The 17,499-nt window shown below is 52.5% G+C and overlaps 2 protein-coding genes across 3 annotated transcripts in view; one reads left to right on the top strand and one right to left on the bottom strand.

The window, feature by feature from the left end:
* XPO7 (exportin 7) overlaps window positions 1-1,623 on the bottom strand; it is a 93,641-nt gene extending 92,018 nt beyond the window's left edge. For both annotated transcript variants that reach the window (XM_043452930.1, XM_043452931.1), the window contains exon 1: window positions 1,493-1,623. In XM_043452930.1, the coding sequence (XP_043308865.1) occupies window positions 1,493-1,510 (18 nt within the window). In that variant the 5' untranslated portion in view covers window positions 1,511-1,623. The remainder of the gene's footprint in view (window positions 1-1,492) is intronic.
* Window positions 1,624-10,834: 9,211 nt separating this feature from the next.
* Window positions 10,835-16,024, top strand: DOK2 (docking protein 2). The gene is made up of 5 exons (XM_043453709.1): window positions 10,835-11,584; window positions 12,546-12,827; window positions 13,074-13,161; window positions 14,243-14,427; window positions 14,888-16,024. The coding sequence occupies exons 1-5, from the start codon at window positions 11,522-11,524 to the stop codon at window positions 15,509-15,511; spliced, it is 1,242 nt and encodes a 413-aa protein (XP_043309644.1). The 5' UTR covers window positions 10,835-11,521; the 3' UTR covers window positions 15,512-16,024.
* The last annotated feature ends 1,475 nt before the right edge of the window (window positions 16,025-17,499 follow it).

The following is a 17,499-nucleotide window of genomic DNA, read 5'->3' as shown; positions in this document are numbered from 1 at the left end:
TTCTATGCTTCGGTTTCCTCAAAATGACAGAAGTAGTTCTTGCCTATCTACTCTTTTAGGATGGAAGGAAAAAAAAAAATCACATAAAAATCCTACATGCTTCTTAGAAATGGTTGCTATAAAACTCAAGGAACTACAGTATTATTATTATCACCTTGTATCAAGTTTTATTGCTACTTCTGAATTACGCTACTGATACTGGGTTTCAAATACAAATCTGTGGTCTTCCATCTGTGGTTACAATTTTCTATATAATTCTGTCCTGATAACTTGTGCTTCCCCCTTCAAAGATTTACTCTACTGATCCCTGGCCTGAGAATTAATTTAGTCCGTTCTCTCCCAAAGAAACTGACAGAAGCCACACCACCCCACTTCCTTGTAGACAAAACGTGAGAAGATTCTCCTTTTTACTTGAGGAATGATAACTATACAATATGCAAAATAAGGAGACACACTTGCTATACTCTCTACTTTCTACTTCCCACAACACAAAACCCGTGCGGTTACCTAGAAAATCCAAAGGTTTCTGACAATATAACTGTAACAATAACTGTGTCATAAAATTATCGGATCTAAGGCACAGAAAGGAAAAACTTTATCGAGTTTGCAAGAAATAACCCTGACTCCTCCAGCTACTTTTAGGAGCGGTTAAGGGTCTGTCCCTTCCCAGGGCCTGTGCCCTGTCTTTGAAGAAAAGTGGCCTGGGCCCAAAGCACGCCCGGGGCAGCTCTGCAGCCCCATGGGGACCCTCCAGAGCAAACGTCTGCACCCAATGTTGCAGCTCTCGATTCAGACACACCCCCTCCACCCCACGTTTCAGAGGAGGTGTGGGCACTCAACTCCTTCACTGGGGATAGGGGGACTGGAGGGAGGGCGGGCCCAGGCCTGAGCACCCATTTTGGAGGATCGGGGAGCTCGGCCCCGCAGGCAGTGCGATCAGGAGTGGGGGAGTGATGGGCGAACCCGTGGGAGCGGGGAAGGAGGCAGGAGGGAGGGGGTCTCTTATGTTCGGGGGCGAGAAGAGGAAGGCGGCGGGAAAGACTCGGTAGAGCGAGATTGATCAGTGCGAGGTATTCTTTTTGTTATCTGTTTACGGCCGGCGGGTGTGACCGGGAAGTGCCCCTCAGGACAGAGTCGGCAAGGGGTCTCCCTATCGCCCCCGTCTTGGGGGGCACTGAGGACTTGCGGGAGGCCTCCCTCCGGCGTGAGGACAGTCACTGATAAGCGATGTAGGCTGTGCCCGCCGGGGCGCGGATCACTGAACCTCCAGCCCCGCGCGAGAGGCGTGGGACCGGGTGGGAGGGGATGGAGGAGGCCCCCGGCCCGGGAGGCGGGAAAGGCCCCAGGGCTCCGGGACGGGGCGGCGTCTCCGGAGCCCCGAGTGGCGGCGGCGCGGGCCCGGCGAGCCCCGACCCTGCCCGAGCCCCTCGGGCCGCGCGCGCCCCCACTCCCCACTCTCCGCGGCCGCCCCCTCCCCCGCAGCTCCTCTCACCTGCACATGATCCGCCATTTTGCTCCATTCATGCTCCTCTGCGGCCCCCCCTCCCCCCCAACGCGCACCTCGGCCGGGCCGCCGCCGCCGCCGCCGTCGCCGCTGCGCCTGCGCGCTGGGGACTCGTCGCGCTGCGCTCGCGGCGTAGCGCCGCCCGGCTGCGCAGGCCCGGGCGGCTGGGGCCGCGGTTGGAGAATGCGCAGCGCCGTTGGGACGGCGTAAAGGCGCGGCAACGTCAGCGGCCCGGAGACGCGGGAGGCGGGTGGAGGAGGGAGCAGGCCGGGGGGTGCGAGGGGAGGGGGCCGGGGGAACAAAGCTTTGTTTACATGATTTTTAAAGGGGCCGCGCTCGCTCCGGCGGGCCGGCGAGAGCGGCAGCGGGAGGTTGCGCTGCCTTAGCTCATCGGCTTGGCGAGGGCTCCCGGAGGGACCAGGACCTGTCCCCGCCCAGACCCCTGCACCTGACGGATTCCTCCCTTCAAAAGTGAACCCGCGACGCCCCTCACCCGGCTGCGGCCGCGCCACCGCTGTAACACCGCACCACACCACACCACACCCCCGGGGGTTCTTCCGGTGCGCCCACCGCCCACTTAGGTCACCTGCATTATTCTTTACTTTCCACTGCCGACGAATTTGTGTCCTTCTGGATTTCTGCTCCAGTGGACAGGGGTCATTGCTCTCTGATCCTAGGTTTTACCAGCAACCCAAATCTCCTTGTTTTCATTTCTATCCTTTTCTCCACGCTAAACATTCATGGAAATAACCGCCAAGTAATGGTAATGATGGATACACGCAGAAGGCACGGTTCCGATCTTCCCCAATAAATTGTCATCTTAATCAGCTGTCTAGGCTGCCTCCTAAGAGTGGTCAGAAGCTGGGGGAGGTGGTGGCGGGGATTTTAGGACCCCTGGGCTCAGTCTTGAGTGGAAAAGCCATCCCTCTGGGTGAGGTCAGGTCAGGCCTTGCCTGCTGCTACCAATTCCAGTCTTTCCCACTAGGAAAGATAGATCCTGTTTTCCATTAGATCCCACTCTGGCTTCCAGTCATGGTCCCCGGATTAGATTTTATCTGAATTCTGAGAGCATAGGTTGTATGTTAGTAGTGAATGACACACACACTTTCTGTTAAGAATCAAGAGGACTGGTGCTCAGCATTCATTTCAACCTTCGTCGTCCTCCGAGTGTGTCTTCCTGATTCGCAGAGGTAGGACACCGAAAAACTACATTACCCAGACTTCCTTGCAGCCAGGGTTCTGTATGCAAGTTCAGTTCAGTTAAATTCAGTCGCTCAGTCCTGTCCGACTCTTTGCAACCCCATGGACTGCAGCACCCCAGGCTTCCCTGTCCATCACCAACTTCCGGAGCTTGCTTTCAAACTCAGGTCCATGGAGTGAGTGATGCCATCCAACCATTTTATCCTCCGTCGTCCCCTTCTCCTCCTGCCTTCAATCTTTCCCAGCATCAGGGTCTTTTCCAATGAATCAGTTCTTCACATCAGGTGGCCAAAGTATTAGAGTTTTAGCTTCAGCATCAGTCCTTCCAGTGAATATTCAGGGCTGATTTCTTTTAGGATGGACTGGTTTGACCTCCTTGCAGTCCAAGGGACTCTCAAGAGTCTTCTCCAATACCAGGGAAGCATCAGTTCTTCAGCACTCAGCTTTCTTTATAGTCCAACTCTCACATCCATACCTGTCTACTGGAAAAACAGACTGACTAGACAGACCTTTGTCAGGAAAGGAATGTCTCTGCTTTTTAATATGCTGTCTAAGTTGGTCATAGCTTTTCTTCCAAGGAGCAAGCATCTTTTAATTTCATGGCTTCAGTCACCATCTGCAGTAATTTTGGAGCCCAAGAAAATAAAATGTGTTACTGTTTCCATTGTTTCCATATCTATTTACCATGAAGTGATGGGACTGGATGCCATGATCTTAGTTTTTTGACTCGAGTTTTAAGCCAACTTTTTCACTCTCCTCTTTAACTTTCATTAAGAGGCTCTTTAGTTCTTCCTCACTTTCTGCCATAAGGGGGCTGTCATCTGCATATCTGAGGTTATTGATATTTCTCCTGACAATCTTGATTCCAGTTTGTGCTTCATCCAGTCCAGCATTTTGCATGATGGACTGTGCACTGGGAAGACCCAGAGGAATCGGGTGGAGAGGGAGGTGGGAGGGGGGATCGGGATGGGGAATAAGTGTAAATCTATGGCTGATTCATATCAATGTATGACAAAACCCACTGAAATGTTGTGAAGTAATTAGCCTCCAACTAATAAAAAAATTAAAAAAAAAAAAAAAAGTTAAATAAGCAGGGTGACAATATACAGCCTTGTTGTACTCCTTTCCTGATTTGGAACCCGTCTGTGTTCCATGTCCAGTTCTTTTTTTTTTAATTCTACATATTTAACTTTATTTATTTATTTTTAATAATTTATTTATTTATTTTACTTTACAACATTGTAGTGGTTTTGCCATACATTGACATGAATCCGCCATGGGTGTGCGTGTGTTCCCCATCCTGAACTGCCCTCCCACCTCCCTCCTCATCCCATCCCTCTGGGTCATCCCAGTGCACCAGCCCCGAGCATCCTGTATCATGCATCAAACCTGGACTGGCGATTCGTATGATAATTTACATGTTTCAGTGCCATTCTCCCATATCATCCTGCCCTCGCCCTCTCCCACAGAGTCCAAAAGACTGTTCAATACATCTGTGTCTCTTTTGCTGTCTTGCATACAGGGTTATCGTTACCATCTTTCTAAATTCCATATATATGTGTTAGTATACTGTATTGGTGTTTTTCTTTCTGGCTTACTTCACTCTGTATAATAGGCTCCAGTTTCATCCACCTCATTAGAACTGATTCAGATGTATTCTTTTTAATGGCTGGGTAATATTCCATTATGTATATGTATTACAGCTTTCTTATCCATTCATCTACTGATGGATTCCATGTCCAGTTCTAACTGTTGCTTCCTGAACTGGATATAGATTTCTCAGGGGGCGGGTAAGGTGGTCTGGTATTTCCATCTCTTTAAGAATTTTCCATAGTTTGTTGTGATCCACAGTGTCAAAGGGTTTGGCGTAGTCAATAAAGCAAAAGTAGATGTTTTTCTGGAACTCTCTTGCTTTTTCAATGATCCAGCAGATGTTGGCAATTTGATCTGTGGTTCCTCTCCCTTTTCTAAATCCAGATTGAACATCTGGAAGTTCACGGTTCATGTACTGTTGGAGCCTGACTTGGAGAATTTTGAGCATTACTTTGCTAGCGTGTGAGATGAGTGCAATTGTATGGTAGTTTGAACTTCCTTTGGCATTGCCTTTCTTTGGGATTGGAATGAAAACTGACCTTTTCCAGTCCTGTGGCCACTGCTGAGTTTTCCAATTTTGCTGGCATAATAAATGCAGCACTTTCACAGCATCATCTTTTTGGATTTGAAGTAGCTCAATTGGAATTCCATCACCTCCACTAGCTTTGTTCATAGTGATACTTCCTAGGGCCCACTTGTCTTCACATTCCAGGATGTCTGACTCTAGGTGAGTGATCACACCATTGTGATTATCTGGGTCATGAAGATCTTTATTGTATAGTTCTTCTGTGTATTCTTGCCACCTCTTCTTAATTTCTTCTGCTTCTGTTAGGTCCATACCATTTCTGTCCTTTATTGTGCCCATCTTTGCATGAAATGTTCTCTTGATATCTTTAATTTTCTTGAAGAGATCTCTAGACTTTCCCGTTCTATTGCTTTCCTCTATTTCTTTGCATTGATCACTGAGGAAGGCTTTCTTATCTCTCCTTGCTATTCTTTGGAATTTTGCATTCAGGTGGGTATCTTTCCTTTTCTCCTTTGCCTTTAGCTTCACTGCCAATTAGATTCCCTCAGAGAAAACTTTGGAGACAGAGCTTTTGACTGTTGCTTCTGACAAATCTAGCCTTTGAGGTGTGGGATTTTTCTGGTTTTGTTTTCCAACATTTCAGTATCCAGTTCTTAGCTCCCTGAGGGTACAGAGCAAGGGTGATGGGTCAGGTGCTTCCTTGATGTCTTCTTGGAGTGATGATTGCAATGGGGTAGTCTTCCAATTCCCTACTTGCCTGATGGAGTAGAAATAACAGCTCCCTGTGGTGACAGACCCAAATCCTGCCCCACCAACAACCCTCCCCACACCTGTTTCTCTCCATCTTCCCCTTTTCAGTAAATGATAGTCTAGTGTTTCAACAGTCCCTCATAGCCAGTCCATGTGCAAGTCCAGTACATGCCCAAATCTGGCCACTCATCTTCATCATTACTAACACCCTGATCCAGACCACCATCAGTTTTCTGCTGGGCTCAGATAAATAGAATCCTTGCTTTCTTTGCTTCTTATCTTGCCCCTTGACAACCCATCTTCCCTATAGCTGCAGAACATCCTTTTAATGTCATAAATGAGATCATTCACATCCCTGCTTTAAAATCCTCAAGTGGCCTCCCATCACATTTGGAATACATTCGGAATCTTTCCTGTAGCCTGAAAGGCCATGTGATAGGACCATCTGTCCCCAGTCCCCTCTGGCTTGCAATGCTCTGGTCATTCTGCCCTTCTTGTAGTTCTTCACATCCAGCTGTTCCTGCCTAGGGGCCTTTGCCCTTGAAGGAACTTCTGCCTGCAGTGTTTTCCCCTTAGATCTTTAAGTGGCTGGTTTCCTCTTATCACTGGTTTCTTAGTTCAATTGTTATCTCCTCAGAGAGGCTTTTCTCACCAGTTCTATAGATAATTGTCCCCTCCCCCATCACTGTCATACTTACAGCACTGATCATGGTCTCTTTGAAACTATTTATGTATTTAATTTTTTCATCATCTGAGTCTCTAGCTAGAAAGAAAGTGCGAGAACTTCCCTGGTGGTGTTGCAGAGAAGCCAACTGAGTCCATGTTGGAAACTTTCTTTGACTTGCTTTTCGTTGCTTTTGTTATTATGGAAAGTGAAAGTGAAGTTGCTCAGTCGCTCGCTTTTTGGGACCCCCAAGGACTATAGCCTACCACGCTCCTCCATCCATGGGATTTTCCAGGCAAGAGTACTGGAGCGGGTTGCCATTTCCTTCTCCAGAGGATCTTCCCGACCCATGGATCGAACCGGGGTCTCCCGCATTGTAGGCAGACGCTTTACCATCTGAGCCACCAGGGAATCACTTTGTTATTATTATAATCATACTTAATAGCTTGCCTCAGAGGACCCTGCCCCTCTGCTTGACTGTCAACTAAAGTGCCTTTTTTCAGCTCTTTGAGAGCTAATCTGTCCCTGCCCACCTGTGAATAGAAGAGACGAACACACCCCTTCCCAAGGCTTGCAAAGCATCTTCAAGAGGTGGTGCTTTGGTAAAGCATCAGCCTCCAATGAGGGTGACTTGGGAGTTCTATCCTGGGACAAGAAGATCCCCTGGAGAAGGAAATGGCAACTCACTCCAGTATTCTTGCATGGAAAATCCCATGGACAGAGGAGCCTGGCGGGCTCCAGTCCATGGGACTGCAAAGAGTCGGACACGACTGAGCATGAGCACATGCAGCAACCCTTCCCAAGGCTGGCCAATTCCCTTGGAGTTGTTTTGCAAGACGGAAGACCCAAACATCTTTACTTCCCCTCTGCCTTTCCCTCTAATCTGTCTTTTGACTTTAGTTCCTCATTGCTTTCTCTCTGATCTATAAAAGACCCTGGCATCCAGACCTGGACAAGAGGGTTATTTTGAGGCACCTTTTCCTCAGTCAGCTGGCTCCCCGAATAAAGTCGTATTCCTTGCCTCAACACCTCGTCTCTCGGATTCATTGGCCTGTCGTGTGGTGAGCAGAGTGAGCTTGGACTCGGTAACAGCAGTCCAGTGACTGATCCATCCTCCCACTCCAGGGGGCCTGCGTTTGATCTCTGGTCAGGTAACTAGAACCCACATGCCACAGCTAAGAGTTTGCATGCTGCAACTAAAGATCTTGTATGTTGTAATGAAGATCCAAGATCCTGCTGCAGCAAGACCTGGCGCAGCCAAGTAAAGAAATGTTTTTAAAAAGAGAAGGGAACCACAATGAAAACAGGGAAGGGGACAACAGAGGACGAGATGGTTGGATGGCATCAACGACTCGATGGACATGAGATTGAGCAAGCTCCGGAAAATAGTGAAGGCCAGGGAAGCCTGGCGTGCTGCAGTCCGTGGGGTTGCAAAGAGTCGGTCAAGACTAACTGAACATCAGCAAATGTCTTATTTATGCTCTGTCCCTCCTACCTCTGCACAGAGGAGATGCTCAAAAAAATAACTTTTAACCTAAATTCTTCCTATCTCAGTCTCATCCTAGTGTGCATTTGGGGCTCTCAGGAGAACATGAAGGAGTTTGAACATTAAGGAGTGTTATGCCAATGTTAAGTAATATTATTATGTTAATAATGATATACTTAATGGAGAGTGAGGACTAGGAATGAAACCCAAGAGACAGATCCTTCCTCCCCCACTGACAGGAACAACTGGGGTGGGAGAAGGCAGGATTGCTTTTATAAACACTCCCTCCCCCCCCTACTCCGGGAGATGGACAGGGAGGCCTGGCGTGCTGCGGTTCGTGGTTCATGGGGTCGCTGAGTCGGACACAACTGAGCGACTGAACTGGACTGAACCGCCCCCCCCCCCCCCCCAGCTTATTTCTGAGCTCAGTCTTCCATCATCTCCGGCCGGCCCACCGTTCTATACCTTCTTGGCTGTTGCTTCTTTGCTGTCCAGAGCTGCCCTTGGGGTAGCACTCGCCCTCCAGCCCTCCCCAGTCCTTCATCCTCTGGGGGTTGCCTAATCTCTAAACCTGCCCAAGGAATCCTTCTCTTCTGCTCCTTCCTTTCTAGCTCCCAACTGCAAGCCCAGAGCCCTTTTGTATTAGAGATTTAGTTGCTAAACACTGGTCAGAATAGTAACAAAAAGTTGCCAAATTCTTGGAGCCCTGATCTCCAGATCTGTTCCTAACTCCAGCTGAGAGAAACCATTGTAAAGGAAAGGATCCTGTGGCTTATACTGAGGCACAAATGAGGTGGGTGGGGTGGGGTGGGGTGGGGGGTGTGTCCCTTTCCTGCCAATAAAAGCAAAGAGGAGCCTAGGGGCACCCCGCCCTCCACTCTTGCCTTTTTGTTGCTTTCTCTCCCTATCTTTGGTGCCTGGGTCATCTAAGGGCCTCTGGCTCTTTGCCCTTGTGCTGTGTCCATTTGGGTCCCTGCTCATAGGGTTTGCCTGTGGCCAGGCAGAAAATCCTGGGGTTAGTACTTTCTCTGCAGGGTCCCCACAAGTCCTGCCAGGAAAAGTGGGGGTTGCTCTGAGTTCACACCTGCGGAAAACAGCCACAGGAAAATAACTTTTCCTGCTCCCATAGGCAAGGGATGGCATGGGGGGAGGGGCGGGGTATCTGAAGTTCCTGGGGCTCAGGCCTCCAGGTTTAAATGTGTGCTGTGTTTAGTCGCTCAGTCGTGTCGGACTCCTTGCGACCCCATGGCCTGTAGTCCTCCAGGCTCCTCGGTCCATGGGGATTCTCCAGACAAGAATACTGGAGTGGATTGCCATGCCTTCCTCCAGGGGATCTTCCCAGCCCAGGGATCGAACCTAGGTTTCCTGCATTGCAGACCGATTCCTTAGGGTCTGAACCACCAGGGATTAAATAGTTTCCAAGTAATCTGGCAAGCTCGGGCTCCCCCCTGTGGTTCTGAGTGGAATGCGTCCAGTTGACCTTCGGGGAAGGTGATCAGAGAAGGGGAGGGGGGGATCCTTTGTTGTCTGGCTACTCAGTCAGGTCCGGTCCACCCACCAGCGACTTCAGCATCTCAGGTCTTTTGCCAGGCCTGCTGCATCTGAATCTGCAGTTTTAACCAGGTTTGCACATTAGTGTTTGAAAGGCACTGCTCTGACAGCCTCCAGGATGGCCTTAGAAGCCCTTCTATTCTCACTCCCTAAGGAGATGCTGAGTCACCCACAGTCCATGCAGCCCCTGTGTAATATTGCTTCCCCTAAGGGGCTGGAGAAATGGAATTGCTGTTGTTCAGTCACTAAGTCAAGTCGGCTCTTTTGCAACCCCATGGACTGTAGCTCTCCAGGCTCCTCTATCCATGGAATTCTCCAGGCAAGAATACTGGAGCGGGTTGCCATTTGCTATTCCAGGGATCCAGCTCATGTCTCCTTCATTGGTAGGTGGATTCTTTACCACTGAGCCACCAGGGAAGCCCAGAGAGATGGAATAAGCCACCTACTTCCATACTCTTAACCCCGTCTCAAGGCGTTTTCCCCCCTCACCAGCATCCTTGGTTCCCCTTTGGTTTCTGGATCCACCTGTTCAAATCCAGCTTTATGTGTCTCAGTCCTCTCTGCCCAGAGCCCATAATGCTCATGTTTTGAGCTGTTTTGGTGAAGCACGTGGCATGTGCAGCAGAAGGTCTGGAGCAGCGCACTGCTCTGCTCTTCTTCCCAAGACGACTGAACCCCTGCGGAAGAGGACATGGCTCAGTTATGTAAACACCCATTATGGGGTTACCCCAAGAGTGCTCGTCTAGTCTCTGGTTTTCCCAGTGTTTCCGCACCATGCCTCTGTCTGACTGCCTCTCTAAACCATCTGGCCCAGTTAGATATTCTCTGAGGCACTTAGATTTCCCCTAAGCCATGTATCTTCTTGCATGGAGTCTAGACTTCGTTTGCGTGCTAAACTGCTTCAGTTGTGTCTGACTCTTGTGGTCCCATGGACTGTAGCTCACCAGGCTCTCCTGTCCATGGAATTTTCTAGGCAAGAATACTGGAGTGGGTTGCCATGCCCTCCTCCAGGGGATCTTCCAGACCCAGGGATCCAACTCACGCCTCTTTTTTCTCCTGAACTGGCAGGCGGGTTCTTTACCACTAACGCCATCTGCTGTTGTTCAGTCACTCAGTCGTGTCTGACTCTGACCCCGTGGACTGCAGCCCACCAGGCTTCCCTGTCCTCGCAGCATCCTTGAGGTCAGCAGTAAAAAGACTGTTAAATTAAAAGATCAGGTACCCTGGTACTTCCTCCTCTGGCCTTTTGACTTTAGGAGACTTGCAAACAGGTGGGTTCACACCTGCCTTTCCTTCTTCCAAGGGTAGAAAGTGTGTCTGGAGACTCTGTGGACCTGGAACCTTTGGTAACTGTGAAGCACATTTAATAACTATGAAACTTTTTTTTTTTTAATATGAGAGTTTGCTATTGTAACTTAAAAGATAACCTCCAGATAGAATTCAAGTGTCTTTACAATGCTCACAAAGGCTGGAAAGAAGGTGGATTCCGACAGTTGAGATGTGCTTGGGGAGTGTAGCTCGCTTCAGTGTGGAGACATTCATGTTTCTAGCAGCTCAGGAGGTGGTGTGTGTGTGTGTGTGTCGTGGGGGACAGGGAGTGTCCCCGCAGAGGGAAACCATTTCAGCAGAGCGTGTGAACCTACCGAGGCTGGCGTTCCAGTATGCCTGTGTGGCTCAGTGCCTGCTGAGTTGAGAGGCCTGGCTTCCAGTTTGGTGGCCTGGAACCCATCCCTCAGCCCTTCCTTGAGCCTCAGTCTCCTCATTTTTGAATGAGGATGTTGGGCTGGCTGATTTCTCAGGTCTCTCCGAGCTGCATCATGCTAACCATCAGCCTGAGCATGGTGGAGCCTTCAGCTCCTGGTTTTACTGTCAAATGTTTGTTTCTGGGCCTCTGTTCCAGAGGGTCAGCCTCCCTGTGTTGCTGACTTCCCCCCGCTGGCCTCTGTCCCTGAGCTGCGTTCAGTGAAGCACTGGAGTTGGGCTTTTTGGAAATTCTCTCTTACTCACTGAAAATGCAGGAAGCTTGAATGTGAAACCCACTCGTCAAAAAGAAAACACACACACACAGAGCAAGAAACCACAGGGCCTATCGGCCTGTCGTCATCGAGCAGACGAGAATAGTGCAGAAAACTCTAGGCAGAGAGGAAATGAACTTGAGAGAAGGGGGAACATAGGGCAGAGAGGAGCGAGAGAGGGTGGGTGTGGAAGGGGAGAGCGGGCGCTCAGGGGCCCCGGGATGCCGCGAGGATGGAGGACGTGCTGGTGAAGCAGGGCTTCCTGTACCTCCAGCAGCAGCAGACTTTCGGGAAGGTAGGAAGAGCATCGTTGGTCTGGGGCTGGGCTGAGAGGTGGTGGAGGGTGGGGTGCTAGAGACTCCCCGGAGAGGAGAGGACGCCCTGGAATGTTCCAAAACCCTTATGGGCTAATGGAGACTGCCACCTACCACACTGGGCGCAGAACACAAGCTTGGGAGGGCTCCTTCCTCAGCAGCCGCCACATCGTGGCCTTTGCTGACAGCCGTGACCCCAGGAGGAGGGGATACCAGAGGACCCTGACTCTTTCTTGTTCTGTGGCGACTTCTCCTCACTGGGACACATTGGGAGGGACTGGACAGCACAGTAGAGGGGATAATTCGGGATGGCCGTGGAGGTTCCTTCCTCCTTTTCTGCCCAGTGGGGTGCGTTTGGCTGCTTTTGAACTTGAGCCGGGGTCTCTGGGAGCCAGGGCCCCGTTGTGTCTAAACTCCTCTTCATTCTTTTGGCCTCTTTGAATAGGGAAGTCCTCTTTCCCTCAGGGGACCCACCCCAGGGTTCCTCTCTCTCTCTGTCCCTCTCATGGCCTCGGGGCATGAGTCAGGAAGGTTCAGGAGAGTCAGCAAGTTCCTGGGGAGAGGGCCTTCTGTGGGGCCTCATGCAGAAAGAGGAGCTCCCCAGTCTGGGCTCTCAGGCTGCCCTCCTTGCCTCCTCTGGGCTTCAGGACTCACATGCTTTCTGCCTCTCATCTGGGATTCCCTGCATTGAGCTTGCCCAGTCTCCCTGCAGTTGTCTTCATGGGGCTCACCCCAAGCCTTTCTTTTTTTTTGCCTCCGGCTTCCTCCCTGCTGTCACTGGAGGCCTCTTTCTGGGTCACTTGAGGTGCATCTTCAACGCATGCTAACTCTTAAGGCCCGTGTTAGGCCCTCTGCCTCCTTGGGTCTCCTGTGATCTTCCCCTTTGTCTCCCCCTGGGGTCCTCCTCTCCCTGCTGGTCATCATCTCTCCATCTGGGGGCAGAAATGGCGCCGGTTCGGGGCTGCTCTGTATGGAGGTTCAGGCTGTGCACTGGCCCGGCTGGAGCTCCAGGAGGGCTCGGAGAAGTCGCGCCGGGGAGAGGCCCCCCGGAGGGTCATCCGCCTCAATGACTGCCTGCGGGTGTCCGAAGCCAGCGGGGAGGCCAGCAGCCCCCGGGACACCAGCACCTTCTTCCTGGAGACCACGGAACGCCTGTACCTGCTGGCCGCCCCCACCACTGAGCGTGGCGACTGGATACAGGCCATCTGCCTCCTGGCCTTCCCCGTGAGTCGGCCAGGGCTGCAGAGAGGATGTGGGGTACTGGGTGCCTGCCGAGGGCAGGTGTTGTGGGAGTCAAGGTCAGGAGGCTGAGGGTGGTTCTTTGGTGGGGTGTGGATCCCATTTCAGAATAAAGATGGGGGGGGTTGGGGGGTGGGGCGGCAGACTGAGTGCATTTTGCAAGAAAGCTTAGGGTGGCCAGAGGTGGGGCTGGAGATGGCGATGGTGGTGAACGTTGGGCCTTCTCCCCAGGGTCAGCGGAAGGAGCAGTCAGGGCTGGAGGGGAAGGGTGGCCGGCCCCGCATGGAGGAGAATGAACTGTACAGCAGCGCGACCGCAGGTGAGGGGCCCCTGCTTCTCCCCAGGCTGCTCTCTCCAGGGCGTGGTGGGGAGGAGGTGAGGGCCGGCCGGCAGCCGGCCCAGTCTTCCTGCCTTGTGGTTGCCCCTGGCCCCAGCCAGCCCCTTATCAGCTGCTCCTCATCGCTTCCGGCCCGGCCCAAGGTTGAGGAGGCCGGCCTGACTTAAATGTCAGCCCTTCGCCCTTGGCCCGCTCCCTCTGATCCAGGCCCTGTTGGTGGCAAAGGGCCTGCCTGACGGACCCAGGTGAAAATGCTGGTCTGGAATTCTCCCCTGATGGGACCTGAGCAATCGTCTGTGAAAAGAATGGTTTCCCTTCTGTGGATCTAAGGTGTCCTGCAGCAAGGGAGTTTTTTGCTGACAAGGCAGTCGCCCTCCTGTCCTCTTGTCTAGCCCTCTGGGGGCTGCCTGTGGGGAGCAGGAAGACACAGGGCAAGGGGTGCATCCAGGCTCCACCCCTCGGAAGGCCTCCCCACCTGACCCCCGTGGCCTTGGCAGAGGGTGGGCAGGCAGGGAGAGCTGGGGAGGTGTGGCAGGAGGGATGCGGAGGCAGCTGGGTTGGGGCGAGCAGTGAGATGGAGGAGACAGAGCTGTGACTGGCGACGGGAGCAGGAAGGATGTGGCCAGAGGAGTCAGGGTGCTCGTGGCTAGGGCACGATGCCTCCTGGGGGAGGGGGTGGGGGCTCCTGGCATCTTGGGGAGTCTGACCTGGCACAGGGCAGCTAAGCCTTCAGAACGCAGGCACCAAGGCCATGGGGCCACTGATGATACTTTTCTTCTGGAGTCCTGGCCCGCTTATTTAGAGCGGTGGTGAATAATCCACCTGCTAACGCCAGAGACGCCGGAGACCCAAGTTTGATCCCTGGGTCAGGAAGATCCCATGGACAAGGAAATGGCAACCCACTCCAGTATTCTTGCCTGGAGAATCCCACGGACAGAGGAGCATGGCGGGTTATAGTCCATGGGATCACAAAGATTCGGACACAACTGAGTGACTGAACATGCACGCACACAGAATTGAAAGAGGTTGGCTGTTCTCCCCATGAACTGTGTCTACTCCCCAGGGACCCCCCGAAAGGAGTTTGCTGTGACCATAAGACCCACAGAAGTCAGTAAGAGGTGCCGGCTCCGCGGACCCTACACCCTCCGGGTTGGGGAGAGTGCCCTGGAGCTGTGGGGCGGCCCCGAGTCGGGCACCCAGCTCTATGAATGGCCTTACAGATTCCTGAGGCGCTTTGGGCGGGATAAGGTGAGCAGGGGCTGCGGGGGGGTAGGGCAGAGGAAGGATGAACTAGGAGAGAAAAGAGAGTGTCGGGGAGAGGGCCAAGGGGCCCTCAAAGGAAGAGAGAATGGAGGAGGGAGAAAAGATGAGATAAAGGCTGGCCAGGGGCTGGAGGAGAGAACCCGGGGAGGGAGACTTGGAGGCGGAGGTGGGGGAGAAGGAAAGAGGAAGACCTGGGTAGGGGGTAGTGGGCCGTGTGGAGGTTGAACTCTGTGCCAATCGTCATACTCAGATGGATGGAAGGAAGACGGGAAAAGGAGAGGGGTTTGTTTGTAAGAAAAGACTCGGAGGGAGGGAGAGGAAGCAGCTTGGGGAGAAGGCCAAGCAGCTCGCTGGTCGGAGGGGAGTTGGAGGTGACATGTTTGTGATTGGAAACTGGGTATGTGAGCAGCTGGCCTCCCAGTAATAGGCTTTCTTCCCCACCCAGGTAACCTTCTCCTTTGAGGCTGGCCGGCGCTGCGTCTCAGGAGAGGGCAACTTTGAGCTCGAAACCAGGCAAGGCAATGAGATCTTCCTGGCCCTGGAAGAGGCCATCTCTGCCCAGAAGAATGCCGCCCCTGCTGGGCCCCAGGCCCAGCCAGTCCCCGTCCCCGCGGTGCTGCCCCGGCCGGAGAGCCCCTACGCCCGACCCCACGACTCGCTGCCACCACCGTCGCCCACCGTCCCGGTGCCCGCTCCCCGGCAGCAGCGCGGACTAGAGGGGGAGTACGCCGTGCCCTTCGATGCCGTGGCCCGGAGCCTCGGGAAGAGCTTGAGGGGCATCCTGGCCGTCCCTCCCCAGCCCCCGGCCGACCCTCTGTACGACAGCATAGAGGACCACCCGCACCCACGACCCGACCACATATACGATGAGCCCGAGGGGATGGCCACCCTGGCCCTGTATGACAGCCCGCAGGAGCCCCGGGGCGATGCCTGGAGGAGGCAGGCCACAGCCGACAGAGACTCCAGTGGCCTCAAGCATGGCTACATAGCGGGACAGGACATCACCGCCTCTGGCTGGCCACAGGGGACCGAGTATGACAATGTCATACTTAAGAAAGGCCCAAAGTGATGGAGCGCGGAGGAGATGCGATCCCCATGGGACGCCAGTGCTGGAGTCCTGTGCGTGCGGGGCCAAAGTTAGAGGCTGGTGAGAAGGAGCTGGAGGGGCAGGCAGGCCTCCTCTTCCAGCTTCTGCTGGTGACTCCTGGCCACCGCATCCCAGGAGCCCTTCTCTGCTCCTTCTTGAACCCTCGGCTTGACCGCTTTAGTCTGGTCCGAGGAATTGTCCCCTTCAGGGCATGCGGCATGAGTCACCATCTGCGGGCAGGAAGAGTGCCCTGCGGAGACCGCCCTTCTGCTCCTTCTGCACTTCCTCTTCTTTTGCGCCCCCCCCCCCCCCACCCCGGCCTAAATGGAACCTCTGGCATTTAGAGGACAAAAGGATGTCAGCAAATCGCCCTGGTTCCTCGGTCTGTGTGGGCCACCTTTTCAGGCGACAGCCGTGGCCCCAGGCATGCAGGAGGATGGCTGCTGCTGTCTGCCAGTTTTAGACTTCTCTGTGGCATTAAACATTTCAGAAATATTTCTGTGTAACGAGAGTGTGGGAGGCGGGGATGGGACAGGCACGGCCCTGCTGGGGGGTGGATGCTTCGACTGGTCACCACTGACACCGCCTCTCCCAGCAGCAGGATCCTCTCTGGGTCCCCATGTCTGGCCACAGATGTGGAGGTCTGCACAAGTCAGGGCACCCCAGGAAAGATGCTCAACCCTTTGCTAGGGTAGGGTCGACACCCAAGAAATAGTGAGGAAGCTGTGCGTGTGTGTAAACCTGGAGTGGAAGACAGGCAAGAGTAGAAATGGGACTCATCACTTGCCTTTCTAAGACTTACTCTCTTTGTCTGTAAATTGAGGGAGTTTCTCCATTTGGGCATTGAGAGCCCTTCCTGTTCTGAAGTTCCGCATTGGCCCTTGTGTTTTTCTTGGGTTGGCCCGAAAGTTCCAGCCCAGTATTTCCCTGAAGGCTCTGTGCATCAAAATCAAAATCTCTCCTTTCATCAAAATCTGCTTTCATGGAAAGGGCTGTCAGAATGTTTCTGCTACTGGTTCCAGCCAGTATTACGGGGCACTGTTTGTAAAGCCTCCCTTCGCCTCATAATGCTTATCGTCTAGAGGTGGGCTGAGATGAGGACACAGATGTCTATCACAAAAGGGGATGTAAGTTTCACAAGAGGAGAATCAAGGCCTGGAGGTCAGGGGAGATAGCTGTTCATTGGGGGACCAAGAAAGGCTTTGTATCAAAGATGGCACTCAAGGTGGCCCTTCAAGGGTGGGAAGGGGTATGAAAAGAGGGTCCTGGTAGAAGAATGTGAGTGGAGGCGTTGGGGGACGTATGTACGTGCCCAGGAAAGAGTTCTGTATTGAGAATGGAGGGGAAGGTAGGAGGGAGGTTCAAGAGGGTGGAGGCATATGTATGCCTGTCTGCCTGCTAAGTCGCTCAGTTGTGTCCAACTCTTTTCGACCCTATGGACTATAGTCTGCTGGGTTCCTCTGTCCATGAGATTTTCCAGACAAGAATTCTAGAGTGAGTTGCCATTCCCTTCTCCAGGGGATCTTCCCAGCCTAGGGATCAAACCCATGTCTCCTGCATTGTAGGCAGATTCTTTACTACTGAGCCACCGGGGAAGCCTGGACGTATATATACTTATGGCTGATTCATGTTGATGTGTGGCAGTAACCAACACAATATTGTGAAGCAATTATCCTCCAATTAAAAATAAATAAAAAAGAATGGAGGGGACATGGGGCAATCTAGTTGAGAAGGCAGATCCTAACCCTGTTGTGCAGGAATTTGTACCTAATTAAAGGGGAAGGAGGAATGACGAGGCTTTATTTTTTAAAACTTTTATTATAAAAAATTTCAAACAGACAGGAAAGTGGGAGGAGTAGCATAATAAATCCCCATGAATTCATTAATTAGCTTCGAGAATTATCAATACACGGCCATCACATTGACAAGGCTTTTAAGCAGAGAATCCTTTAGAGCTCTGTGTTAGGTCA

This window comes from Cervus canadensis, chromosome 30 (assembly GCF_019320065.1).
Source record: "Cervus canadensis isolate Bull #8, Minnesota chromosome 30, ASM1932006v1, whole genome shotgun sequence".
In the NCBI taxonomy this organism is placed as follows: Eukaryota; Metazoa; Chordata; class Mammalia; order Artiodactyla; family Cervidae; genus Cervus; species Cervus canadensis.
The sequence above is the reverse complement of the archived record's forward strand: the minus strand, read 5'-3'. Positions and strand labels throughout refer to the sequence as shown.

Coding starts and splice junctions, on each gene's coding strand:
- DOK2 (XM_043453709.1), top strand. CDS start 11,522: ATGGAGGACGTGCTGGTGAAGCAGGGCTTCCTGTACCTCCAGCAGCAG. Junction 11,585..12,545: donor AGCAGCAGACTTTCGGGAAG/GTAGGAAGAGCA, acceptor ATCTGGGGGCAG/AAATGGCGCCGGTTCGGGGC. Junction 13,162..14,242: donor GTACAGCAGCGCGACCGCAG/GTGAGGGGCCCC, acceptor TCTACTCCCCAG/GGACCCCCCGAAAGGAGTTT.